General features: G+C 50.7%; 2 protein-coding genes across 2 annotated transcripts; both read left to right on the top strand.

Annotated features, from left to right (window-relative positions):
- Positions 1–4,362: 4,362 nt before the first annotated feature.
- LOC119966783 (nuclear valosin-containing protein-like) lies at positions 4,363–5,217 on the top strand. Its single transcript, XM_038798760.1, has 2 exons — positions 4,363–4,499; positions 4,995–5,217. The coding sequence occupies exons 1-2, from the start codon at positions 4,366–4,368 to the stop codon at positions 5,185–5,187; spliced, it is 327 nt and encodes a 108-aa protein (XP_038654688.1). The 5' UTR covers positions 4,363–4,365; the 3' UTR covers positions 5,188–5,217.
- Positions 5,218–15,658: 10,441 nt separating this feature from the next.
- On the top strand, positions 15,659–24,864 carry LOC119966782 (nuclear valosin-containing protein-like). Its single transcript, XM_038798759.1, has 3 exons — positions 15,659–15,872; positions 17,645–17,749; positions 24,640–24,864. The coding sequence occupies exons 1-3, from the start codon at positions 15,735–15,737 to the stop codon at positions 24,664–24,666; spliced, it is 270 nt and encodes an 89-aa protein (XP_038654687.1). The 5' UTR covers positions 15,659–15,734; the 3' UTR covers positions 24,667–24,864.
- Positions 24,865–27,495: the final 2,631 nt, after the last annotated feature.

Raw genomic sequence — 27,495 nt, 5'->3', positions numbered from 1 at the left:
AGATTGAGGGCGACCTGATCGAGCTGTACAAGATTGGGGCAACCTGATCAAGCTGTACAAGATTGAGGGGCGACCTGATGGAGCTGTACAAGACTGAGGGGCGACTGATCGAGCTGTACAAGACTGAGGGGCGACCTGATCGAGCTGTACAAGATTGGGGCGACCTGATCGAGCTGTACAAGATGAGGGGCGACCTGATCCGAGCTGTACAAGATTGAGGCGACTGATCGAGCTGTACAAGATTGAGGGGCGACCTGATCGAGCTGTACAAGATTGAGGGGCGATCTGATCGAGCTGTACAAAATTGAGGGGCGACCTGATCGAGCTGTACAAGATTGAGGGGCGACCTGATCGAGCTGTACAAGATTGAGGGGCGACCTGATGGAGCTGTACAAGACTGAGGGGCGACCTGATCGAGCTGTACAAGACTGAGGGCGCGACCTGATCGAGCTGTACAAGATTGAGGGGCGACCTGATCGAGCTGTACAAGATGAGGGGCGACCTGATCGAGCTGTACAAGATTGAGGGGCGACCTGATCGAGCTGTACAAGATTGAGGGGCGACCTGATCGAGCTGTACAAGATTGAGGGGCGACCTGATCGAGCTGTACAAGACTGAGGGGCGACCTGATCGAGCTGTACAAGACTGAGGGGCGACCTGATCGAGCTGTACAAGATTGAGGGGCGACCTGATCGAGCTCTACAAGATTGAGGGACATGGAGAGGGTTGATAGGGCCCCACTGTTCCCCTTAGTTGAAGGGTCGGTTACGAAGGTACACATGTTCAAGGTGAGGGGTGGGAGGTTTGGGGGGATTTGAGGAAAAGGTTTTTATACCCAGAGAGTGGTGACTGTCTGGAATGTACTCCCTGGGAGGGTGGTAGAGGTGGTATACCTCACATCCTTTCAAACGTACCTGCATCAACATTTGGCACGTCATAATATTCAAGGCTATGGTCCAAGTGCTGGCAAATGGGATTAGGTAGGCAGGTCAGGTGTTTTAAGGGCCAGTTTAGCTCAGTGGGCTAGACAGCTGGTTTGTGATGCAGAACAATGCCAGCAGCGTGGGTTCGATTCCCGTACCTGCGCCAGAATGTGACGACGAGGGGCTTTTCATAGTAACTTCATACTTGTGACCATAAAATGATCATTATTATTTTCGAGTGTCAGTGCAAATTGGATGGGCCAAAAGGTCTCTTCTGCGCTGTATTGTTCTGTGGTTCTGCCCCGAGATCTTGTGTTCTTAATGACCACCTTGGCTGCCCCAGGAGCTGGTTTAGCACACTGGGCTAAATCGCTGGCTTTGAAAGCAGGCCAGCAGCACGGTTCAATTCCCGTACCAGCCTCCCCGAACAGGCGCCGAAATGTGGCGACTAGGGGCTTTTCACAGTAACTTCATTGAAGCCTACTCGTGACAATAAGCGATTATCATTTTCATTTTTTCAGAGGTCCTCTGAACATGTCAAATTAGTAATGAAGCAAACCACTTTGTTCATAAATGCTGGCCCAGCCAGCAACACCCACATCGCCCGAATGAATAAAACTATAATTGTAATACCTCTGTCGACACAATCTTTCGAACATTCTTGAATGGTTACAAACAAATAAAAAAAATGTTTACATTTCTTACAACTCTGAACAAGGGTTCTGGGGCCGCCAACTATATTTTTGATCAAATCTCTTTGCCAAACAGTCTGATAATTGCTGACTTGCTGCAACCCATTTTCTTTTCGAGACCTCTTTTATCCCATCATTTCTTTAATACCAGTGAGGTTATTCCTCCACCTTGTCTGACGGACCACTCGTTATCAAATTAACCTTATCCCAAAAGGAATTCTGCTCCACACAGTTCAATGTGCAAACCGTGCTCCTTGTGTGAGCTTTCATTCAAAATGTTTGATTAGTGCAACCCCATCTCTGTCATTTATTCTGGTGTTTCTCCAGCAAGAATGCTTTGAACCTTTTTTTTATTTTTCTTGCTTCCCTGGCCAAGGGACAGCATTTTCTCATTTCACCCACCAGGAATATGAGAAATGCCAGCTGTACCACTGTCAGAATCACTGACAGGACCAACTTAGTGGGCTGGATTTGTTGATGCCAATGGACAATCCAGTCCTTGTTCCAGTAAAACTCCAGCTTCTCCTTGTGCTTGCTGTCTAGTTGTGGATTATTGCTCCATGACCTGCCCCTCCCACGATCAGATTGTTGACAGCCTGTGATAATTTCTGAGGGCGGAGTCCCTTGCAGATTCACTATAGGAACTCTCACTGCGTTTTGCTGCATTCCACATGTTGCCAGTACACAGACTGTGATCTGTTAAATTCCAGGATAGGTTCCTCCCTGGAATAGCTGTCCGTATTTCTAAATTTAACAAACTGATTATGACTTGTATGTATCTCATGGATCATCTTTTAAAAAAAAAATTTAGAATGCTAATTCAATTTTTTCCAACTAAGGGGTAATTGACCGTGTCCAATCCATCTACCCTGCACATCTTTGGGTTGTAGGGGTGAAACCCACGCAGACACGGGGAGAATGAAACGGGGCAGGGGGGCTCCCCGCTGAAACGGGGCGGGGGCTCCCCGCTGAAACGGGGCGGGGGGCTCCCCGCTGAAACGGGGCGGGGGGGGCAGGGGGGACTCCACACGGACAGTGACCCAGAGCTGGGATCGAACCTGGGACCTCGGTGCCGTGATGCAGTAGTGTTAACCACTGTCCCACCGTGCTGCCCTATGGATCATCTTTTTGATACATTTTTTCCCATGAAGCTTAATTGATTATTTAAACCTTCCTGGGGGTCCAAATATTGGTTTGAGCCATTCTTCTCGAAAAGTAAACTCTGATTCCAACTTTCTGTTTGGGAACTCAGCAATTCTCCTCTGATTCCGTGTGAAATGGACCCGAGCCAGGTGGTGTGAAGAATGAGACAAGACACTGATTTTTCCATATTCGATTTATTCGCAGAATGCAGCATCTCCGATCTCTGCCTCCTCATCACAATTAGGAGGAGGAAAGGGCCCATCAGCCGCTCGAGCCCCTCGAGCCTGCTCTGCCATTCAGTAGGGTCATGGCTGATCTAATTTCACCACAACTTCATATCCCCCCCCCCCCACCCCCAATAATGTTGCATCCTCTCCCTGAGCAGGAATTTTATCCACTGCTGCCTTGAAGATATTCCAAGATTCTGCCATAACCAGCTTTTCAGAAAAAGTCCCCCCCCCCGCCCCGCCCCGTTTCAGCGGGGAGCCCCCCCCCCCGCCCGCCCCGTTTCAGCGGGGAGCCCCCCCGCCCCGTTTCAGCGGGGAGCCCCCCCCGCCCGTTTCAGCGGGGAGCCCCCACCCCCGCCCCCGTTTCAGCGGGGACCCCCCCCCCGCCCCCGCCCCGTTTCAGCGGGGAGCCCCCCCGCCCCGCCCCGTTTCAGCGGGGAGCCCCCCCCCCCCCCCGCCCCGTTTCAGCGGGGAGCCCCCCCCCCCCCCCCCCCGCCCCGTTTCAGCGGGGAGCCCCCCCCCCCCCCGTTTCAGCGGGGAGCCCCCCCCCGCCCCGTTTCAGCGGGGAGCCCCCCCCCCCGCCCCGTTTCAGCGGGGAGCTCCCCCCCCCGCCTCGTTTCAGCGGGGAGCCCCCCCCCGCCTCGTTTTATCGGGGAGCCCCCCCCCCGCCTCGTTTCAGCGGGGAGCCCCCCCCCCGCCTCGTTTCATCGGGGAGCCCCCCCCCCGCCTCGTTTCAGCAGGGAGCCCCCCCCCCCGCCCCGTTTTAACGGGGAGGCCCCCGCCCGTTTTCAGCGGTTCATTCAGTGTGTGTATCTGCGGGGGGGGCTTTGGGTCTGTTACTGTGTGGGTGTCTGTGGGTATCTGCGGGGGGGGGGTATGGGGGTTTGGGCCTGTTACTGTGTGGGTGTCTGCCGGGGGGGGGGTTTGTGTCAGTTACTACGGGGGTATCTGTGGGGGGGTGTATGGGGGTTTTTGGTCTATTACTGTGTGGGTGTCTGTGTGGGTTGTCTGTGTGGGTATCTGTGTGGTGTCTGTGTGGGTATCTGCGGGGGTATCGCGTGGGTATCTGTGTGGGTATCTGCGGTGTATCGTGGTATCTGTGGGTATCTGCGGGGTTATGGGGCTTTGAGTCTGTTACTGTGTGGTGTCTGTGTGGGTTGTCTGTGTGGGTGTCTGTGTGGGTGTCTATGGGTATCTTTGTGGGTGTCTGTGTGGTGTCTATGGGTATCTGTGTGGGTGTCCTGTGTGGGGTGTCTATGGGTATCTGTGTGGGTGTCTGTGTGGGTGTCTTGTGTGGATTGTCTGTGTGGGATCTGTTGGCATTGGGAGGTTTGTTAGGTTGTGTCAGTGATGGGACATCCTTTACTTTCAGAGCTGAATATGTGGCGGGAACCCACAGGTTCTGTGATCGGAGCGACAAAACAGGCCCGGACTCTTGGACCGGCACTGCGACGTGCCGGACGCTTTGACCGGGAAATCTGCTTGGGAATTCCGAGTGAGAGAGCTCGTGAACAGTGAGTACTTCAATCAGCCGCTTCCTGTGCCAATGCGGCAAGTTCATCACCAGTCACTGTTTCATTATTGGACTCTCTCTCTGACGGGTTACCCCTGCAGTGAATGAACTCTCCTCGGTGAGGCTCCCCCCACCTGGGGGGGGGGGGGGGGGGGGTGGTTGGGGGAGAACATCGAGCTCCCCCGGCCGGAGGGGGGGGGGACCGAGCTCCCCCTGCGGGGGGGGGGCTCTCCCTCTGTCCCACCCTCTCTTTCCTCTCTCTCCTCTCTCTCCTCTCTCTCCCCTCTCTCGCCCTCTCTCGCCCTCTTCCGCCCTCTCCCTCTCTCCAGGTGCAGGCTCCCTTTTGGACTGGGTTGGGGTGGTTGTGTTTGAATAGTAGCTTCTCCGGGTGGATTATATTCCTGATATCCCTCCTTTGCTGCCAATTGGATAATTGTATTGTCAATGGGTGTTCCCAAAGTAAACTGATTATGTTAATTCCTCCGATATCTGTCAGGATCCTGCGGACCTTGTGTCGGAAATTGACGCTGCCAGAATCATTTGACTTTGGCCAACTGGAACGTTTGACTCCCGGTTATGTGGGTGGTGCTGACCTGATGGCTCTCTGTCGTGAGGCTGCAATGAGCTCGTTACCGCGTCCTAATCCAACAACAGGAGGAAAACTCTCAACTGGACAACTGCCAAGGTGACACAACAGCTTGGAAGGATTGCAGAATCTGGATTGGTGAGTAGTTTTTAACACTACACTGTCCCCATCAACACCTCCCAGGACAGGTACAGCATGGGGTTAGATACAGAGTAAAGCTCCCTCTACACTGTCCCCATCAAACACTCCCAGGACAGGTACAGCACGGGGTTAGATATAGAAGTAAAGCTCCTTACACTGTCCCCATCAAACACTCCCAGGACAGGTACAGCCCGGGGTTAGATACAGAGTAAAGCTCCCTCTACACTGTCCCCATTAAACACTCCCAGGACAGGTACAGCACGGGTTTAGATACAGAGTAAAGCTCCGTCTATACTGTCCCCATCAACACTCCCAGCACAGGTACAACACAGGGTCAGATACAGAGTAAACTCCCTCTACACTGTCCCCATCAAACACTCCCAGGACAGGTACAGCACGGGGTTAGATACAGAGTAAAGCTTCCTCTACACTGTCCCCATCAAACACTCCCAGGACAGGTACAGCACGGGGTTAGATACAGAGTAAAGCTCCCTCTACACTGTCCCCATCAAATACTCCCAGGGCAGGTACAGCACAGGGTTAGATACAGAGTAAAGCTCCCTCTACACTGTCCCCATCAAACACTCCCAGGACAGGTACAGCACGGCGTTAGATACAGGAGTAAAGCTCCCTCTATGCTGTCCCCATCAAACACTCCCAGGACAGGTACAGCACGGGGTTAGATACAGAGTAAAGCTCCCTCTACACTGTCTCCATCAAACACTCCCAGGACAGGTACAGCACAGGGTTAGATACAGAGTAAAGCTCCCTCTACACTGTCCCCATCAAACACTCCCAGGACAAGTACAGCACGGGGTTAGATACAGAGTAAAGCTTCCTCTACACTGTCCCCATCAAACACTCCCAGGACAGGTACAGAACGGGGTTAGATAGAAGTAAAGCTCCCTCTACACTGTCCCCATCAAACACTCCCAGGACAGGTACAGCACGGGGTTAGATACAGAGTAAAGCTCCCTCTACACTGTCCCCATCAAACACTCCCAGGACAGGTACAGCACGGGGTTAGATACAGAGTAAAGCTCCTTCTACACTGTCCCCATCAAACACTCCAGGACAGGTACAGCCCGGGGTTAGATACAGAGTATAAGCTCCCTCTACACTGTCCCCATAAACACTCCCAGGACAGGTACAGCACGGGGTTAGATACAGAGTAAAGCTCCGTCTATACTGTCCCATCAAACACTCCCAGCACAGGTACAAGCACAGGGTTAGAATACAGAGTAAAGCTCCCTCTACACTGTCCCCATCAAACACTCCCAGGACAGGTACAGCACGGGTTAGATACAGAGTAAAGCTCCCTCTACACTGTCCCCATCAAACACTCCCAGGACAGGTACAGCACGGGGTTAGATACAGAGTAAAGCTCCCTCTACACTGTCCCCATCAAACACTCCCAGGACAGGTACAGCACGGGGTTAGATACAGAGTAAAGCTCCCTCTACACTGTCCCCATCAAACACTCCCAGGACAGGTACAGCACGGGGTTAGATACGAGAGTAAAGCTCCCTCTACACTGTCCCCATCAAACACTCCCAGGACAGGTACAGCACGGGGTTAGATACAGAGTAAAAGCTCCCTCTATGCTGTCCCCATCAAACACTCCCAGGACAGGTACTAGCACGGGGTTAGATACGAGAGTAAAGCTCCCTCTACACTGTCCCCATCAAATACTCCCAGGACAGGTACAGCACAGGGTTAGATACAGAGTAAAGCTCCCTCTACACTGTCCCCATCAAATACTCCCAGGACAGGTACAGCACGGGGTTAGATACAGAGTAAAGCTCCCTCTACACTGTCCCCATCAAACACTCCCAGCACAGGTACAACACGGGGTTAGATACAGAGTAAAGCTCCCTCTACACTGTCCCCATCAAACACTCCCAGGACAGGTACAGCACGGCGTTAGATACAGAGTAAAGCTCCCTCTACACTGTCCCCATCAAACACTCCCAGGGCAGGTACAGCACGGGGTTAGATACAGAGTAAAGCTCCCTGTACACTGTCCCCATCAAACACTCCCAGGACAGGTACAGGCCGGGGTTAGATACAGAGTAAAGCTCCCTCTACACTGTCTCCATCAAACACTCCCAGGACAGGTACAGCACAGGGTTAGATACAGAGTAAAGCTCCCTCTACACTGTCCCCATCAAACACTCCCAGGACAGGTACAGCACGGGGTTAGATACAGAGTAAAGCTCCCTCTACACTGTCCCCATCAAACACTCCCAGGACAGGTACAGCACAGGGTTAGATACAGAGTAAAGCTCCCTCTACACTGTCCCCATCAAACACTCCCAGGACAGGTACAGCACGGGGTTAGATACAGAGTAAAGCTCCCTCTGCACTGTCCCCATCAAACACTCCCAGGACAGGTACAGCACGGGGTTAGATACAGAGTAAAGCTCCCTCTACACTGTCCCCATCAAACACTCCCAGGACAGGTACAGCACGGGGTTAGATACAGAGTAAAGCTCCCTCTACACTGTCCCCATCAAACACTCCCAGGACAGGTACAGCACAGGGTTAGATACAGAGTAAAGCTCCCTCTACACTGTCCCCATCAAACACTCCCAGGACAGGTACAGCACGGGGTTAGATACAGAGTAAAGCTCCCTCTACACTGTCCCCATCAAACACTCCCAGGACAGGTACAGCACGGGGTTAGATACAGAGTAAAGCTCCCTCTACACTGTCCCCATCAAACACTCCCTGGACAGGTACAGCACGGGGTTAGATACAGAGTAAAGCTCCTTCTACACTGTCCCCATCAAACACTCCCAGGACAGGTACAGCCCGGGGTTAGATACAGAGTAAAGCTCCCTCTACACTGTCCCCATCAAACACTCCCAGGACAGGTACAGCACAGGGGTTAGATACAGAGTAAAGCTCCCTCTACACTGTCCCCATCAAACACTCCCAGGACAGGTACAGCACAGGGTTAGATACAGAGTAAAGCTCCCTCTACACTGTCCCCAACAAACACTCCCAGGACAGGTACAGCACGGGGTTAGATACAGAGTAAAGCTCCCTCTGTGCAGTGTCTGCATGTTCTCCCCGTGTCTGCGTGGGCTTCCTATGGGTGCTCCGGTTTCCTCCCTCAAATTCCGAAAGATGTGCTGTTTGGTGAATTGGACATTCTGAATTCTCCCTCTGTGACCCGAACAGGCGCCGGAATGTGGCGACTAGGGGATTTTCACAGTAACTTCATTGCAGTGTTAATGTTAGCCTACTTGTGACAATAATAAAGATTATTATTATGAATTAGTTGGTGAGGGTGCAGCGTTCCGAAGCCAGTGCGATGCAGTCTTGGGGGAAGAGATTGAGCAACTGGGTGGGAGCAGTGATTGGGGTCGTCTGTGTTGGAGTGAATGTTGAGCAAAATGAGAGGCAAGATCCTTGATAGAGGATCCAAAATCGCTTGTGAGGGGGATGAAGCTTCTAATGGATTCTGCGAACTGCAGGATCGCTGACATCTGGGTGGGTTGCAGAGAAGTTTGTGGCATCTGTTTAGGTTGTCTTTGACCGTACATTATCCTTGACTCGACCTCAGGGTTTTGGTGAGATCAGTTCGGGACCAATAAAGTAGACAAAGTTTGAGATTCATGACACTTGGAAATAGAATAAAACAAAAATAACTATAAAACATCAGCAAGATAAATCTATGTACAAACTTTTCACAGTTAATATGATGTACATATATAGCCATCGAAGGAGGCCACTCGGCCCATCGAGTCTGCACTGACCCTGTGAAAGAGCACCCTCTCTGGGCCCAATCCCTGCTCTATAACCCCACCAGTTTGTCCAGCCCTGTCTGAATTTTATATGTTTGAATTAGATGCCATCTGGTTTTTCTAAACTCCGGTTGATCCAGGCCCCGCGACCCAATCTCTCCTCATGTGACAATCCTGCCACCCCAGGAATCAGTCTGGAGAACTTTCATTGCACTCCCTCTATGGCAAGTATATCCTTTCTTGGGTTTTCAAAATTCATTCATGGGATGTACACGTCGCAGGCTGGGCCAGAATTTATTGTCATTCCCGAACTGTCAAACTAGTAATTTCTCACAAACTTTAGCACAACTGCAGATATAATTTTGGCCTCTCATGATCCATTGCCTGTACAACTCTTGGTGACTTTATTGAACAGTAATCTGTTTTGATTCCCTTTTTCCTCAACTCCAGACTTGGAAATTTCTCTTCATTTCTCTAGTTTTCTTAACTAACTGGAGTTTAGATTTCCAGCATCTGTTTTCTTTTCTTAAATATGAGGTCATGAGTCAGGTTTCAAAGTTGCAGGAGTGTACCGGCAGGCAGGAAGGTGGTTTAAAGTGTGTCTACTTCAACGCCAGGAGCATCCGGAATAAGGTGGGTGAACTTGCAGCATGGATTGATACCTGGGACTTGAATGTTGTGGCCATTTCGGAGACATGGATAGAGCAGGGACAGGAGTGGTTGTTGCAGGTTCCGGGGTTTAGATATTTCAGTAAGCTCAGGAAAGGTGGTAAAAGGGGGGTTAGTCAAGGACCATATTACGGTGGCAGAAAGGATGTTTGATGAGGACTCGTCTACTGAGGTAGTATGGGCTGAGTTAAGAAACAGGAAAGGAGAGGTCACCCTGTTAGGGCTTTTCTTTCGACCTCCGAAAAGTTCCAGAGATATAGAGGAAAGGATTGCAAAGATGATTCTGGATAGGAGCGAAAGTAACAGGGTAGTTGTTATGGGGGACTTTAACTTTCCAAATATTGGCTGGAAACGCTATAGTTCGAGTACTTTAGATGGTCCGTTTTTGTCCAATGTGTGCAGGAGGGTTTCCTGACACAGTATGTAGACAGGCCAACAAGAGGCGAGGCCTTATTGGATTTAGTACTGGGTAATGAACCAGGCCAGGTGTTAGATTTGGAGGTAGGTGAGCACTTTGGTGATAGTGACCACAATTCAGTTACGTTTACTTTAGCAATGGAAAGGGATAGGTATATACTGCAGGGCAAGAGTTATAGCTGGGGGAAAGGCAATTATGATGCGATGAGGCAAGATTTAGGATGCATAGGATGGGGAAAGGAAACTGCAGGGGATGTGCACAATTGAAACGTGGAGCTTGTTCAAGGAACAGCTACTGCGTGTCCTTGATAAGTATGTACCTGTCAGGCAGGGAGGAAGTGGTTGAGCGAGGGAACCGTGGTTTACTAAAGTCAAGAGGAAGAAGGAGGCTTATGTAAAGATGAGACGTGAAAGTTCAGTTAGGGCGCTCGAGAGTTATAAGTTAGCTAGGAAGGACCTAAAGAGAGAGCTAAGAAGAGCCAGGAGGGGACATGAAATGAACTGAAATGAAAATCGCTTATTGTCACGAATAGGCTTCAATGAAGTTACTGTGAAACGCTCTTAGTCGCCACATTCCGGCGCCTGTTCGGGGAGGCTGGTACGGGAATTGAACCGTGCTGCTGGCCTGCCTTGGTCTACTTTAAAAGCCAGCGATTTAGCCCAGTGTGCTAAACCAGCCCCTGACATGACATGAGGAGTCTTTGGCAGATAGGATCAAGGATGACCCTAAAGCTTTCTATAATTATGCCAGGAATAAAAGAATGACTAGGGTAAGAGTTGGGCCAGTCAAGGACAGTAGTGGGAAGTTGTGCGTGGAGTCCGAGGAGATAGGAGAGGTGCTAAATGAATATTTTTTGTCAGTATTCATGTAAGAAAAAGACAATATTGTCGAGGAGAATACTGAGATACAGGCTACTAGACTAGAAGGGCTTAAGGTTCATAAGGAGGAGGTGTTAGCAATTCTGGAAAGTGTGAAAATAGACATGTCCCCTGGGCCGGATGGAATTTATCCTAGGATTTTCTGGGAAGCTAGGGAGTAGATTGCTGAGCCTTTGGCTTTGATCTTTAAGTCATCTTTGTCTTCAGGAATAGTGCCAGAAGACTGGAGGATAGCAAATGTTGTCCCCTTGTTCAAGAAGGGGAGTAAAGACAACTCTGGTAACTATAGACCAGTGAGCCTTACTTCTATTGTCGGCAAAGTCTTGGAAAGGTTTATAAGAGATAGGATGTATAATCATCGGGAAAGGAATAATTTGATTAGTCAACATGGTTTTGTGAAGGGTAGGTCGTGCCTCATTGAGTTCTTTGAGAAGGTGACCAAACAGGTGGACGATGGTAAAGCAGTTGATGTGGTGTATATGGATTTCAGTAAAGCGTTTGATAAGGTTCCCCACAGTAGGCTATTGCAGAAAATACGGAGGCATGGGATTCAGGGTGATTTAGCAGTTTGGATCAGAAATTGGCTCGCTGGAAGAAGACAAAGGGTGATGGTTGATGGGAAATGTTCAGCCTGGAGTTCAGTTACTAGTGGTGTACCACAAGGATCTGTTTTGGGGCCACTGCTGTTTGTCATTTTTATAAATGACCTGGAGGAGGGCGTAGAAGGATGGGTGAGTAAATTTGCAGAGGACACTAAAGTCGGTGGAGTTGTAGACAGTGCGGAAGGATGTTGCAGGTTACAGAGGGACATAGATAAGCTGCAGAGCTGGGCTGAGAGGTGGCAAATGGAGTTCAATGCGGAAAAGTGTGAGGTGATTCATTTTGGAAGGAGTAACAGGAAGACAGAGTACTGAGCTAATGGTAAGATTCTTGGTAGTGTAGATGAGCAGAGAGATCTCGGTGTCCATGTACATAGATCCCTGAAAGTTGCTACCCAGGTTGATAGGGTTGTTAAGAAGGCGTACGGTGTGTTAGCTTTTATTGGTAGAGGGATTGCGTTTCAGAGCCATGAGGTCATGTTGCAGCTGTACATAACTCTGGTACGGCCGCATTTGGAGTATTGCGTACAGTTCTGGTCGCCGCATTATAGGAAGGATGTGGAAGCACTGGAAAGGGTGCAAAGGAGATTTACCAGGATGCTGCCTGGTATGGAGGGAAGATCTTATGAGGAAAGGCTGAGGGACTTGAGGCTGTTTTCGTTAGAGAGAAGAAGGTTAAAAGGTGACTTAATTGAGGCATACAAGATGATCAGAGGATTAGATAGGGTGGACAGTGAGAGCCTTTTTCCTCAGATGGTGATGGCTAGCACGAGGGGACATAGCCTTAAATTGAAGGGAGATCGATATAGGACAGATGGCAGAGGTAGGTTCTTTACTCGGAGAGTAGTAAGGGCGTGGAATGCCCTGCCTGTAACAGTAATGGACTCGCCAACATTAGGGGCATTTAAATAGTCATTGGATAAACATATGGATGATAATGGAATAGTGTAGATGGGCTTTAGATTGGTTTCACAGGTCGGCGCAACATCGAGGGCCAAAGGACCTGTACTGCGCTGTAATGTTCTATGTTCTGTAAATTTAGAGTACCCAATACTTTTTTTTACAATTAAGAGACAATTTAGCGTGGCCAATTCACCTACACATCTTTTCGGATTGTGGGGGTGAGATCCATGCAGACACGGGGAGAATGCGCAAACTTGCGCAAACTCCACGTGGGCTCGGCACCATGAGCCAGCAGTGCTAGCCACTGTGCTGCCCCGAGCATCACCTGTTTTGTAACCATTACTCTATAGTATGGCTTTTCTTCTAGCAAGGTTGAGAAAAGTATTCCTCCTTTAGCATTCTAAAACCAACTGCTTCTAGCAGAGCTGTGAGAGCTGCCTTCTCGCTCACTACCTATCTCCAGTTGCAATCACATTCAGCTAAATTAAAACTTAAAAGCTTCTGTACCGTATAAGGCCCAGTTGCTAAGCAACCATTGCTGGTTTATTTCCTCTTTAAGAACAATAGAATTACAGTTGGAATTAAAACAACACACACACACACACTAACACCTTGGTCCAACATGAATCTAACTATAGGTTTTACCCATCCAGGCCAGTCATTGAATTAAACATTATTAAAACTATACCTTATTTTTAATGTTTACCAATACAAATATAAATCCCTTCAAACTGCTTTTGTTTTCCTCACACCCAGGTTTGTGGTTGGTGTCACTGAGCAGGTGTTGCTATATTTACTCGCTATAAATATGGCAGTCAATGAGGTTCCCTTTTGTCTAGATATTGATATTATATTGCTTTCAGAGTCGCCAGGTATCAGATGATACCACCACAAGGTTCAACCGGATATCGATCAAAGATCCAACAACCAGTTAGTTAGTTCAAGTTCAATAATACTTTATTTACATAGTAGATTAACTTATACATGCAGCATAAACACTACGAGCTAAATTACACCTAACACTATGACAACCTGTACTTCACTTCAGGCACCTGACTTAGGTCCGAGGAACTGTGGCCTTTGTTCGAATCTGGATCTGCTGGGTCTGGAGAAGTAACTGTGGTTCAGCTCGGCTCAGCCGTCTGGTAGCGAGCGTTGGAGTTGGAGATAGACGTTGCCGGTGTGCCAGGTCCAAAAGAGATCGAACACATGGCAGTGTCTCTCTTTATCCTTGGGGGGTTTCGCGCTCTTTTGGGTGGTCCTTAGGTTTGGACCCAATAATTCAGCAAACTTCAATCACTGCCTTCGATCTGAGCCAATAAAGGGGCGGGTGCCTTGATGGCTGGGTGTGTCCTAAGCGGTCATTGACCTTGCTGTTTATGCTTCCTGAGTAAAGGGAATGGCGCCGTGTCTGGAATTGTATCAGATACCTGAGTACCCGTCCTTTGTCTTAGGGAAATGGGTCATTAGAATGCAAATCGGCTGGGGGTTTCAATACTGTCTGGTTCTCTGCTTACAAATATACATTTAGGCTCTGAGCCTGCCTGGATCTTGTATTGGCCATATTTCCCTTGAATCTTTGCAAATGTCCATGTTTCTTTGTAAGTGGCTATCCCAGATGGCTACAGAGGCACATGTGGATGAGGAACAGTAAAGGGTAGACATGCAGACCCATGCACAATAACATGTACACTTTGAGTGTGGTTAGAAACATAAATGCAACACTTGAACCGAAGGATGCATGCATCTACCTTCATATTATGTCAATTGTTTTGCTCTTCTCTCACCTCATGTCTTTTTGTTTCAATTTTGATTCTTTGCAACAACAACGTGCGTGCGTGGGTGTTGTCCCATCATTCAAAGATCCTGACTCGAATTGTGTGTTGAATTCCACATTTCCCACATAACCTTTTAATTCCCTTGCCTGACAAGACTCCGCCTCCACCACCTTCTGAGGCAGAGTTCCAAAGTGGCACAATAATCTGAGAGCAAAATATTTCGCCTCATTTCTGTCCTAAAAAAGCAACCCCTAATTTTAAAACAGTGCCCCCTAGTTCTGGACTCACCCACAAGAGGAAATGTCCTTTCCACATCCACGTAGTCGAGACCATTCAGGATCTGATATTCTTCAATCAAGGCATCTTCTAAACTCCAGTGGAACAAGCCCAATCTGTTCTCTTAAGACGGCCCACTCATTCCAAGTAGCAATCCAGTAAACCTCTGAACCACCTACAACCTATTTACAGCTTTCCTTAAATAAGGAGACCAAAACTGCACACAAGTGTTCGAGATGTGGTATCACCAATGCTCTGTATAACAGAAACATAACTTCCTTTCTTAATAAAGGATAGCTTTCCATCAGCCTTCTTAATTACTTGCTGCACCTGCATACTAACTTTTTGTGACTTTCTCTCTTGCGTTTCTTTCTCTCCTCTCATTCCATCTCTTTTTATAACAAGTCCTCTTGGCTCACTCTTGCTTGTCATGGAAGTGTCCCTATAAGAAATGTTTTTGTCTTATCACGTGGCTTCAGTGATGTCATTATGTGGGTGGAGCTGGGCTGTGGCTCTGTGAGTTTTTACTTTGGCTTTGAATTTGGACTGGTTTTGAACTGCACAGGTTGAAAGAAGTGTCTCTGTGTCTTCATGTTAAAAGCTGTTTCGAGACTACTTGGTAGCTTAAAAGAGATAATTGCTTTCTGGAAGTAATTCAAACCTACTGTTTGAAAAGAGTGTCAACAACACATCTTATTCCAGTGTCAATGCCGTGTGCTGGGCCACACCTTTGAAAAGGGGTTTCTGGTTTTACTTGGATTTTGTTATTGAATTGGAACAGTTAAGGGGGAATTCATTAAGGGTTATATATAGATTACTGTAGCTGTGTGGGGTCTTCATGTTTGTAGTTGATAAAAATTCTTACTGTGTGTATTTATATAAATGTTAACTAGATTCTTAGAATAAAGCTTGTTTTTTATTTTATTAAAAGAGCCTCAGAAGTTTGTTGAATAACACCTGAAAGGCACTGTGCTCATCGTAGCCAAAATCAATGAACAGTTGTAGGTCAGGTTAACTCCATAAAATACTTTGGAGTGTTCTAAACCCTGGCCCATAACATGCTCTTGCACTCATTCTCCCTCACTCCTCTTCTGTCACTCTGTCTGTCTCACTTGCTTTCTCCTCTAACTTGTGCTTTTGTTTCCTCCCTCACAGGCTCAGTTTGAGAGACTGCGTGCATTGCTGAAGGATCAGTCCCCTGTCCCAGCAGAGCAGCTTCAGAAGCTGTGTATAGAGATGGCGGATTTCACCAACTCTATCTCAGTGGTGCAGCCATCAGCTAAGCGGGAAGGATTTGCCACTGTACCGGATGTGACGTGGGCCGATATTGGAGCTCTGGAAGACGTCCGTGAGGAGCTGTCTATGGCCATTCTGGTATGCTGCGCCGAGCCCAAAACCTGCCAGAACTGGGGTTGGCATGTGACTTTGACTGTTTCCTAATTCCGTGGTGCTGTTTATAGCCAACGCTTCTCTTCTCTCTCTTTCCCCCGCATCTTGTGCTGTTCATTCGAGGCTCCTCAGCATTAACCTGTCTCAGTAAACACAGAGACAAGTGTGAATGAATAAAAAAAGCAAACACCAGGACAGACCAGTTGGGCCCAATGATCTGTTCTGTGCTGAATGCCATCTTAAATATACAAGCAGATCATACAGGAGGCCGGTTTAGCTCAGTTGACTGGACTGCTGCCTTGTGAAGCAGAGCAAGGCCAACAAGGTTGGTTCAATTCCTGTCTGGGCTGAGGTTATTCGTGAAGGGCCCCGCCTTCTGAACCTTGCCCCTTGCCTGAGGTGAATCATAGAATTTACAGTACCATTGAGTCTGCACCGACTCTTGGAAAGAGCACCCTACCCAAGCCCACGCCACACTATCCCCATAAGGGGCTGGTTTAGCTTGGGGCTGGTTTAGCTCACTCGGCTAAATCGCTGGCTTTTAAAGCAGACCAAGTAGGCCAGCAGCACGGTTCGATTCCCGTACCAGCCTCCCCGGACAGGCGCCGGAATGTGGCGACTAGGGGCTTTTCACAGTAACTTCATTGAAGCCTACTCGTGACAATAAGCGATTTTCATTTTCATTCATTTTCATAACCCAGTAAGCCCACTCAACCAACACTATGGGCAATTTTGGACACTAAGAGCAATCTATCATGGCCAATCCACCTAACCTGCACGTTTTTGGACTGTGGGAGGAAACCGGAGTACCCGGAGGAAACCCACGCACACACGGGGGGAACGTGCAGACTCCCCACAGGCAGTGACCCAAGCCGGAATCGAACCTGGGACCCTGGAGCTGTGAAGCAATTGTGCTAACCACAATGCTACCGTGCTGCCCCGGGTGTGGTGACCCTCAGGTTAAATCACCACCAGTCAGCTCTCCCCCTCAAAGGGGAAGGCAGCCTATGGTCATCTGGGACTATGGAGACTTTACAGATTAATGAAGAAATCCTCCAAATGTGCTTCTGATAGAGATGGAGAAAGAGAGGGTTCAGGCAGTGACAGAGAGGCAACAGAGTAAACCACCACAGATGCTGGGACTGTGGAAGAGAGAGAGAACTGGAGAAAATGATCAGGGCAGACAGTATCTGTTTGGCGATGAAAGATCATCAACCTCGAATATTCAGCTGACGTCACTGTCCTGACTTTATTTCTTCATGTGGATGTGAGCATCGCAGGCTGTGCCAGCATTTATTGCCCATCCCTAGTTGCCCTTGAGGGGGCAGTTAAGAGTTAACCACATTGCTGTGGGTCTGGAGTCACAGGAAGGCCAGACCAGGTAAGGGTGGCAGATTCCCTTCCCAGAAGGACATTAGTGAACCAGATGGGTTTTACAACAGTTGATAGTTTCATGTGACTCCAAACCCACAGCAATGTGGTTGACTCCTAACTGTCCTCTGTAATGGTCCAGCAAGTGTCTCTGCTCCAGAGCAAAGGCCTTGCCCGTGACACCCACTTCTTATGAAAGAATACAAAGCTGTGTCTGGCCCTGGTCAGTATTGCCTTCTCCCTCTTGTGCTCTTCCTTCAATGCTTCCGTGATTAGTTTTTCCTTGTGTTTAATCTGTCCTGTGACCAGGGCCTTGTGCTGGTTGGGTGCTATGGGTGTTTGTTGTTGCTGTCCTCTTCTCTCAGCCTCTCTCATTCTCTCTCCAGGCTCCAATCCGACACCCTGAACATTTCCAACTGCTCGGACTGTCCAACCCGGCTGGTGTGCTTCTGGCCGGACCTCCAGGCTGTGGGAAGACACTATTGGCCAAGGTGAGTTCCACACCACAGCTCGAGGGACATGAGGAAAAAAGGAAATGGATAAGCACTGGACAGACCAGGCAGGTAGTTCAGGAGTCCCCTGGGGTCCCGCTCACAAATCAGTATTCCACTTTGAAAGCTGGTACGTCAGGAGTGTAGTCAGAGCCAAACTTCGGACACCACAACCGACAACTATACAGGGGGAGGAAGGCCCCAGGAAGAGTAACAGCGGATTCATTAGTCAGAGGGGGCAAACTGGTGTTTCTGCGGTCAAAGACGTGACTCCAGGATGATGTCTTCCCTCCCCGGCCAAGGTCCGGGATGTCACTGAACAACTGCAGGACATCCTAAAGAGTGGAGAATGAAAAGTCAGGTCATAATACATGTTAGTACCAAAGATGTAGGTGGAATGCATGATGGGTATTGCATCAAGAATTCAGGGAGCTAGGCAGTAGATTAAAAAGCAGGACCTCAAGTTGTAATATCTGGATTATTTCCGGTGCCACGTGCTATAGAAATAGTAAAATAGAGCAGATGAATGTGTGGCTCAGAGTTGGTGCAGGAGGGAGGATTTTAGATTCTTGGATCATTGGAACCGTTTCTGGGGAAGGTGGGACCTGTACAAGAGGGATGGTCTGCACCTGAACCACACTGGGACCAACATCCTTGCAGGTACGTTTGCCAGTGCTGTTGGGAGGAGTTTAAACTAGTTTGGCAAGGGGAGGGACACACACTGTAGAGACACGTCATACTGTCGTAAAGGAAGCAAGTCAGAGTGAGTTCAGCTATGTTGAATGTCGAGAGTAAGATGAGACTGGATGGTCTTTACTTTAATGCTCAGAGTGCAATGGGTAAAACTGCTGAGTGGATTGGCACATGCAATTGTGACGTTGTTGCCATCACAGACATGGTTAAGGGATGGGCAGGACTGGCAGCTTAACATTCTGGGGTATAGAATCTTTAGGCGAGACAGAGGAGTGACTGGAAGGAGTGAAGATCATCACATGATGGCTAACCAGGGGTGACGAATGTGCCAAGCCCAGTATACAGCGCTCCTTCAGACACAGAGAGGCCACAGGGTCAGCCCAGTATACAGCGCTCCTTCAGAGACAGAGAGGCCACAGGGTCAGCCCAGTATACAGCGCTCCTTCAGAGACAGAGAGGCCACAGGGTCAGCCCAGTATACAGCGCTCCTTCAGAGACAGAGAGGCCACAGGGTCAGCCCAGTATACAGCGCTCCTTCAGAGACAGAGAGGCCACAGGGTCAGCCCAGTATACAGCGCTCCTTCAGAGACAGAGAGGCCACAGGGTCAGCCCAGTATACAGCGCTCCTTCAGAGACAGAGAGGCCACAGGGTCAGCCCAGTATACAGTCTCCTTCAGAGACAGAGAGGCCACAGGGTCAGCCCAGTGTACAGTCTCCTTCAGAGACAGTGAGGCCACAGGGTCAGCCCAGTATACAGCGCTCCTTCAGAGACAGAGAGGCCACAGGGTCAGCCCAGTATACAGCGCTCCTTCAGAGACAGAGAGGCCACCGGGTCAGCCCAGTATACAGCGCTCCTTCAGAGACAGAGAGGCCACAGGGTCAGCCCAGTATACAGCGCTCCTTCAGAGACAGAGAGGCCACAGGGTCAGCCCAGTATACAGCGCTCCTTCAGAGACAGAGAGGCCACAGGGTCAGCCCAGTATACAGCGCTCCTTCAGAGACAGAGAGGCCACAGGGTCAGCCCAGTATACAGCGCTCCTTCAGAGACAGTCAGGCCACAGGGTCAGCCCAGTATACAGCGCTCCTTCAGAGACAGAGAGGCCACAGGGTCAGCCCAGTATACAGCGCTCCTTCAGAGACAGTCAGGCCACAGGGTCAGCCCAGTATACAGCTCCTTCAGAGACAGAGAGGCCACAGGGTCAGCCCAGTATACAGCGCTCCTTCAGAGACAGAGAGGCCACAGGGTCAGCCCAGTATACAGCGCTCCTTCAGTGACAGAGAGGCCACAGGGTCAGCCCAGTATACAGCGCTCCTTCAGAGACAGAGAGGCCACAGGGTCAGCCCAGTATACAGCGCTCCTTCAGAGACAGAGAGGCCACAGGGTCAGCCCAGTATACAGTGCTCCTTCAGAGACAGAGAGGCCACAGGGTCAGCCCAGTATACAGCGCCCCTTCAGAGACAGAGAGGCCACAGGGTCAGCCCAGTATACAGCGCTCCTTCAGAGACAGAGAGGCCACAGGGTCAGCCCAGTATACAGCGCTCCTTCAGAGACAGAGAGACCACAGGGTCAGCCCAGTATACAGTGCTCCTTCAGAGACAGTCAGGCCACAGGGTCAGCCCAGTATACAGTGCTCCTTCAGAGACAGAGAGGCCACAGGGTCAGCCCAGTATACAGCGCTCCTTCAGAGACAGAGAGGCCACAGGGTCAGCCCAGTATACAGCGCTCCTTCAGTGACAGAGAGGCCACAGGGTCAGCCCAGTATACAGCGCTCCTTCAGAGACAGAGAGGCCACAGGGTCAGCCCAGTATACAGCGCTCCTTCAGAGACAGAGAGGCCACCGGGTCAGCCCAGTATACAGCGCTCCTTCAGAGACAGAGAGGCCACAGGGTCAGCCCAGTATACAGCGCTCCTTCAGAGACAGAGAGGCCACAGGGTCAGCCCAGTATACAGCAGCTCCTTCAGAGACAGAGAGGCCACAGGGTCAGCCCAGTATACAGCGCTCCTTCAGAGACAGAGAGGCCACAGGGTCAGCCCAGTATACAGCGCTCCTTCAGAGACAGAGAGGCCACAGGGTCAGCCCAGTATACAGCTCCTTCAGAGACAGAGAGGCCACAGGGTCAGCCCAGTATACAGCGCTCCTTCAGAGACAGAGAGGCCACAGGGTCAGCCCAGTATACAGCGCTCCTTCAGAGACAGAGAGGCCACAGGGTCAGCCCAGTATACAGCGCTCCTTCAGAGACAGAGAGGCCACAGGGTCAGCCCAGTATACAGCTCCTTCAGAGACAGAGAGGCCACAGGGTCAGCCCAGTATACAGCGCTCCTTCAGAGACAGAGAGGCCACAGGGTCAGCCCAGTATACAGCGCTCCTTCAGAGACAGAGAGGCCACAGGGTCAGCCCAGTATACAGCGCTCCTTCAGAGACAGAGAGGCCACAGGGTCAGCCCAGTATACAGCTCCTTCAGAGACAGAGAGGCCACAGGGTCAGCCCAGTATACAGCGTCCTTCAGAGACAGAGAGGCCACAGGGTCAGCCCAGTATACAGCGCTCCTTCAGAGACAGTAGAGGCCACAGGGTCAGCCCAGTATACAGCGCTCCTTCAGAGACAGAGAGGCCACAGGGTCAGCCCAGTATACAGCTCCTTCAGAGACAGTGAGGCCACAGGGTCAGCCCAGTATACAGCGCTCCTTCAGAGACAGAGAGACCACAGGGTCAGCCCAGTATACAGCGCTCCTTCAGAGACAGAGAGGCCACAGGGTCAGCCCAGTATACAGCGCTCCTTCAGAGACAGAGAGGCCACAGGGTCAGCCCAGTATACAGCGCTCCTTCAGAGACAGAGAGGCCACAGGGTCAGCCCAGTATACAGCGCTCCTTCAGAGACAGAGAGGCCACAGGGTCAGCCCAGTATACAGCGCTCCTTCAGAGACAGAGAGGCCACAGGGTCAGCCCAGTATACAGCGCTCCTTCAGAGACAGTCAGGCCACAGGGTCAGCCCAGTATACAGCTCCTTCAGAGACAGAGAGGCCACAGGGTCAGCCCAGTATACAGCGCTCCTTCAGAGACAGAGAGGCCACAGGGTCAGCCCAGTATACAGCGCTCCTTCAGTGACAGAGAGGCCACAGGGTCAGCCCAGTATACAGCGCTCCTTCAGAGACAGAGAGGCCACAGGGTCAGCCCAGTATACAGCGCTCCTTCAGAGACAGAGAGGCCACAGGGTCAGCCCAGTATACAGCGCTCCTTCAGAGACAGAGAGGCCACAGGGTTAGCCCAGTATACAGCGCTCCTTCAGAGACAGAGAGGCCACAGGGTCAGCCCAGTATACAGCGCTCCTTCAGAGACAGAGAGGCCACAGGGTCAGCCCAGTATACAGCGCTCCTTCAGAGACAGAGAGGCCACAGGGTCAGCCCAGTATACAGCGCTCCTTCAGAGACAGAGAGGCCACAGGGTCAGCCCAGTATACAGCGCTCCTTCTGAGACAGAGAGGCCACAGGGTCAGCCCAGTATACAGCGCTCCTTCAGAGACAGAGAGGCCACAGGGTCAGCCCAGTATACAGCGCTCCTTCAGAGACAGAGAGGCCACAGGGTCAGCCCAGTATACAGCGCTCCTTCAGAGACAGAGAGGCCACCGGGTCAGCCCAGTATACAGCGCTCCTTCAGAGACAGAGAGGCCACAGGGTCAGCCCAGTATACAGCTCCTTCAGAGACAGAGAGGCCACAGGGTCAGCCCAGTATACAGCGCTCCTTCAGAGACAGAGAGACCACAGGGTCAGCCCAGTATACAGCGCTCCTTCAGAGACAGAGAGGCCACAGGGTCAGCCCAGTATACAGTCTCCTTCAGAGACAGAGAGGCCACAGGGTCAGCCCAGTGTACAGTCTCCTTCAGAGACAGTGAGGCCACAGGGTCAGCCCAGTATACAGCGCTCCTTCAGAGACAGAGAGGCCACAGGGTCAGCCCAGTATACAGCTCTTTCAGAGACAGAGAGGCCACAGGGTCAGCCCAGTATACAGCGCTCCTTCAGAGACAGAGAGGCCACCGGGTCAGCCCAGTATACAGCGCTCCTTCAGAGACAGAGAGGCCACAGGGTCAGCCCAGTATACAGCGCTCCTTCAGAGACAGAGAGGCCACAGGGTCAGCCCAGTATACAGCGCTCCTTCAGTGACAGAGAGGCCACAGGGTCAGCCCAGTATACAGCGCTCCTTCAGAGACAGAGAGGCCACAGGGTCAGCCCAGTATACAGCGCTCCTTCAGAGACAGAGAGGCCACAGGGTTAGCCCAGTATACAGCGCTCCTTCAGAGACAGAGAGGCCACAGGGTCAGCCCAGTATACAGCGCTCCTTCAGAGACAGAGAGGCCACAGGGTCAGCCCAGTATACAGCTCCTTCAGAGACAGAGAGGCCACAGGGTCAGCCCAGTATACAGCTCCTTCAGAGACAGAGAGGCCACAGGGTCAGCCCAGTATACAGCTCCTTCAGAGACAGAGAGGCCACAGGGTCAGCCCAGTATACAGCGCTCCTTCAGAGACAGAGAGGCCACAGGGTCAGCCCAGTATACAGCCTCCTTCAGAGACAGTGAGGCCACAGGGTCAGCCCAGTATACAGCTCCTTCAGAGACAGTGAGAGCCACAGGGTCAGCCCAGTATACAGCGCTCCTTCAGAGACAGAGAGACCACAGGGTCAGCCCAGTATACACGCTCCTTCAGAGACAGAGAGGCCACAGGGTCAGCCCAGTATACAGCGCTCCTTCAGAGACAGAGAGGCCACAGGGTCAGCCCAGTATACAGCGCTCCTTCAGAGACAGAGAGGCCACAGGGTCAGCCCAGTATACAGCGCTCCTTCAGAGACAGAGAGGCCACAGGGTCAGCCCAGTATACAGCCTCCTTCAGAGACAGAGAGGCCACAGGGTCAGCCCAGTATACGCAGCTCCTTCAGAGACAGAGAGGCCACAGGGTCAGCCCAGTATACAGCTGCTCCTTCAGAGACAGAGAGGCCACAGGTCAGCCCAGTATACAGCGCTCCTTCAGAGACAGAGAGGCCACAGGGTCAGCCCAGTATACAGCTCTTTCAGAGACAGAGAGGCCACAGGGTCAGCCCAGTATACAGTCTCCTTCAGAGACAGAGAGGCCACAGGGTCAGCCCAGTATACAGCGCTCCTTCAGAGACAGAGAGGCCACAGGGTCAGCCCAGTATACAGCGCTCCTTCAGAGACAGAGAGGCCACAGGGTCAGCCCAGTATACAGTGCTCCTTCAGAGACAGTCAGGCCACAGGGTCAGCCCAGTATACAGTGCTCCTTCAGAGACAGAGAGGCCACAGGGTCAGCCCAGTATACAGCGCTCCTTCAGAGACAGAGAGGCCACAGGGTCAGCCCAGTATACAGCTCCTTCAGAGACAGAGAGGCCACAGGGTCAGCCCAGTATACAGCGCTCCTTCAGAGACAGAGAGGCCACAGGGTCAGCCCAGTATACAGCTCCTTCAGAGACAGAGAGGCCACAGGGTCAGCCCAGTATACAGCGCTCCTTCAGAGACAGAGAGGCTACAGGGTCAGCCCAGTATACAGCGCTCCTTCAGAGACAGAGAGGCCACAGGGTCAGCCCAGTATACAGCGCTCCTTCAGAGACAGTGAGGCCACAGGGTCAGCATTTTGCTCCATGATAGTCCCCTTTGACTGAATGCTTTCACTGGTGTCCATTCTCAGTATGTGGTCCTGAACAGCTAGGAGGCATCACAGTTCCAATTCCTCAGTGAATTCCGTAGCTGTGACTCCCACTGTTAGATTTACCAGAATAACACTGAATCTTGAGGGTTAACTTGAGAGGAGAGATTGCGCCAGCAATTTGAGCAAAGCTTACACAATGTTAAGGAGAATTGCAATGGTAGGTGGAAAGGACCTGTCTTCAGTGTCTTGGACGAGGGCACATGTTGTAAAAGTTAGAGCCAGCCCATTCGGAAATGTTCACCATAGAATCATATGAGTACAGCACAGGAAGAGACCATTCAGCCCATCATGCTCAGGATTGCTCTCTGTAAGAGCAACTCAGTTAGTCCGGCTCTCTTTTTCCACCCCCCTCCCCTTTTCTATCTAATCCTGCCAGTTTTCTCCTCCGTTTGAAAGCCTTATACTGTAAAATGGTATCCTCTGGTTCTCTGTCCTTCCGTCTGTGGTAACAGTGTTTCTCTATATAATCTATTACGGCCCCACAGGACTCTGAGCACCTCGAACATCTCTGAGGCCGGTTTTCTAATCTGTCCATGGAATTGAAACCTTGGAGCCGTTCTCCCAAATCTTTTCTGCACCCTCTCGAAAACCGTCACACCCTTCTTGAGGAGTGGTGGACAGAAGTGACTCCAGTCGTGGCTGAACCAGGCTTTTTAGCTGGTTTTACTGAATTTCCTCAAATGACGGTAGAGCTTTGGGATTTCCCTCTGCAAATGCAATTGATGCTAGGTCAGTTGTTAATCTGAGAAAATGTATTTTTTATTCTTCAATGATATTAAGGGATTTGGGACAAAGGTAGGAATATGGAGTTAAATCATGATCAGCCATGATCTCACTTGATGATGGAACAGGTTTGAGGGGCTGAATGGCCTCCTTCTGTTTCCATGATGATGCCCCTCCCATCAGGAAGCTATTTGGTTGATTTTGTCTGTGAAAATACCTTGACTCTCACATTTTCCATTCCCAAGCTTTTGGCCCTTTCAGATTACGTCCTCTGGTTTTACTTTGACAATCTTGTGTAGGGAAGTGGGAAAAAGACTAGAAGGCAGGAGAGGGGCAAAGCAGTGGTCAATGTCAAGGCTTTGGTCAGAAACTCCCTGCTTCCTGCTGTGTGTTGGGGCACTGCACTCACTGGATAAGGAGGGACAGTGGGCAAACCCTTTCCAGAGAAGTGCGACTGGACCTTGCATCTCCTTTACTTTGGTATAAGCAGTTGATTCATGCGTTGGCAGGGTAAACTGAGTGACGTATCACGAGGATCTCAGCTATTTACAATATATACCAATGATTTGAATGTGAGGACCAAATGTAATATTTCCGAGTATGTGGATGCCAAAAGTTTAGGCGGGAATGAGAGTTGTGAGGAAGATACAAAGCGGCTTCAAAAGGACTTAGTGAGTGAGAGAGGATTGAGTGGGTGAGTGAGGATTGAGTGATTGAGAGAGGACTGAGTGAGAGAGGATTGAGTGGGTGAGAGGATTGAGTGATTGAGTGAGTGAGGACTGAGTGAGTGAGGACTGAGTGAGTGAGAGAGGATTGAGTGAGTGAGTGAGGACTGAGTGCGTGAGAGAGGATTGAGTGAGTGAGGACTGAGTGAGTGAGTGAGGACTGAGTGAGTGAGTGAGGACTGAGTGAGTGAGAGAGGACTGAGTGAGTGAGAGAGGACTGAGTGAGTGAGAGAGGATTGAGTGAGTGAGAGAGGATTGAGTGAGTGAGTGAGGACTGAGTGAGTGAGTGAGGACTGAGTGAGTGAGTGAGGACTGAGTGAGTGAGAGAGGATTGAATGGGTGAGTGAGGATTGAGTGATTGAGAGAGGATTGAGTGAGTGAGAGAGGATTAAGTGGGTGAGAGAGGATTGAGTGATTGAGAGAGGACTGAGTGAGTGAGTGAGGACTGAGTGAGTGAGTGAGGACTGAGTGAGTGAGTGAGGACTGAGTGAGTGAGAGAGGATTGATTGAGTGAGAGAGGGCTGAGTGAGTGAGAGAGGATTGAGTGAGTGAGAGACGATTGAGTGAGTGAGTGAGGACTGAGTGAGTGAGTGAGGACTGAGTGAGTGAGAGAGGACTGAGTGAGTGAGAGAGGACTGAGTGAGTGAGAGAGGACTGAGTGAGTGAGAGAGGACTGAGTGAGTGAGAGAGGACTGAGTGAGTGAGAGAGGACTGAGTGAGTGAGAGAGGACTGAGTGAGTGAGAGAGGACTGAGTGAGTGAGAGAGGGCTGAGTGAGAGTGGGCTGAGTGAGTGAGAGAGGGCTGAGTGAGTGAGTGAGGACTGAGTGAGAGAGGACTGAGTGAGTGAGTGAGAGAGGGCTGAGTGAGTGAGAGAGGGCTGAGTGAGAGTGGGCTGAGTGAGTGAGTGAGGACTGAGTGAGTGAGTGAGGACTGAGTGAGTGAGTGAGTGAGAGGGCTGAGTGAGTGAGAGAGGGTTGAGTGAGAGTGGGCTGAGTGAGTGAGAGAGGGCTGAGTGAGTGAGTGAGGACTGAGTGAGAGAGGACTGAGTGAGTGAGTGAGAGAGGACTGAGTGAGTGAGTGAGAGAGGGCAGAGTGAGTGAGAGAGGACTGAGTGAGTGAGAGAGGACTGAGTGAGTGAGAGAGGACTGAGTGAGTGAGAGAGGACTGAGTGAGTGAGAGAGGACTGAGTGAGTGAGAGAGGACTGAGTGAGTGAGAGAGGACTGAGTGAGTGAGAGAGGACTGAGTGAGTGAGAGAGGACTGAGTGAGTGAGAGAGGACTGAGTGAGTGAGAGAGGACTGAGTGAGTGAGAGAGGACTGAGTGAGTGAGAGAGGACTGAGTGAGTGAGAGAGGACTGAGTGAGTGAGGACTGAGTGAGTGAGTGAGAGAGGGCAGAGTGAGTGAGAGATGACTGAGTGAGTGAGAGATGACTGAGTGAGTGAGAGAGGGCTGAGTGAGTGAGAGAGGACTGAGTGAGTGAGAGAGGACTGAGTGAGAGAGAGAGGGCTGAGTGAGAGAGAGAGGGCTGAGTGAGAGAGGACTGAGTGAGTGAGAGAGGACTGAGGGAGTGAGAGAGGACTGAGGGAGTGAGAGAGGACTGAGTGAGTGAGAGAGGACAGAGTGAGTGAGAGAGGACAGAGTGAGTGAGAGAGGACAGAGTGAGTGAGAGAGGACAGAGTGAGTGAGAGAGGACAGAGTGAGTGAGAGAGGACTGAGTGAGTGAGAGAGGACTGAGTGAGTGAGAGAGGACTGAGTGAGTGAGAGAGGACTGAGTGAGTGAGAGAGGACTGAGTGAGTGAGAGAGGACTGAGTGAGTGAGAGAGGACTGAGTGAGTGAGAGAGGACTGAGTGAGTGAGAGAGGACTGAGTGAGTGAGAGAGGACTGAGTGAGT

The sequence above is a fragment of the Scyliorhinus canicula genome, chromosome 6 (assembly GCF_902713615.1).
Source record: "Scyliorhinus canicula chromosome 6, sScyCan1.1, whole genome shotgun sequence".
NCBI classification, from domain to species: domain Eukaryota; kingdom Metazoa; phylum Chordata; class Chondrichthyes; order Carcharhiniformes; family Scyliorhinidae; genus Scyliorhinus; species Scyliorhinus canicula.
Note: the sequence above shows the minus strand (reverse complement) of the source record. Positions and strands in the feature narration are given on the sequence as shown.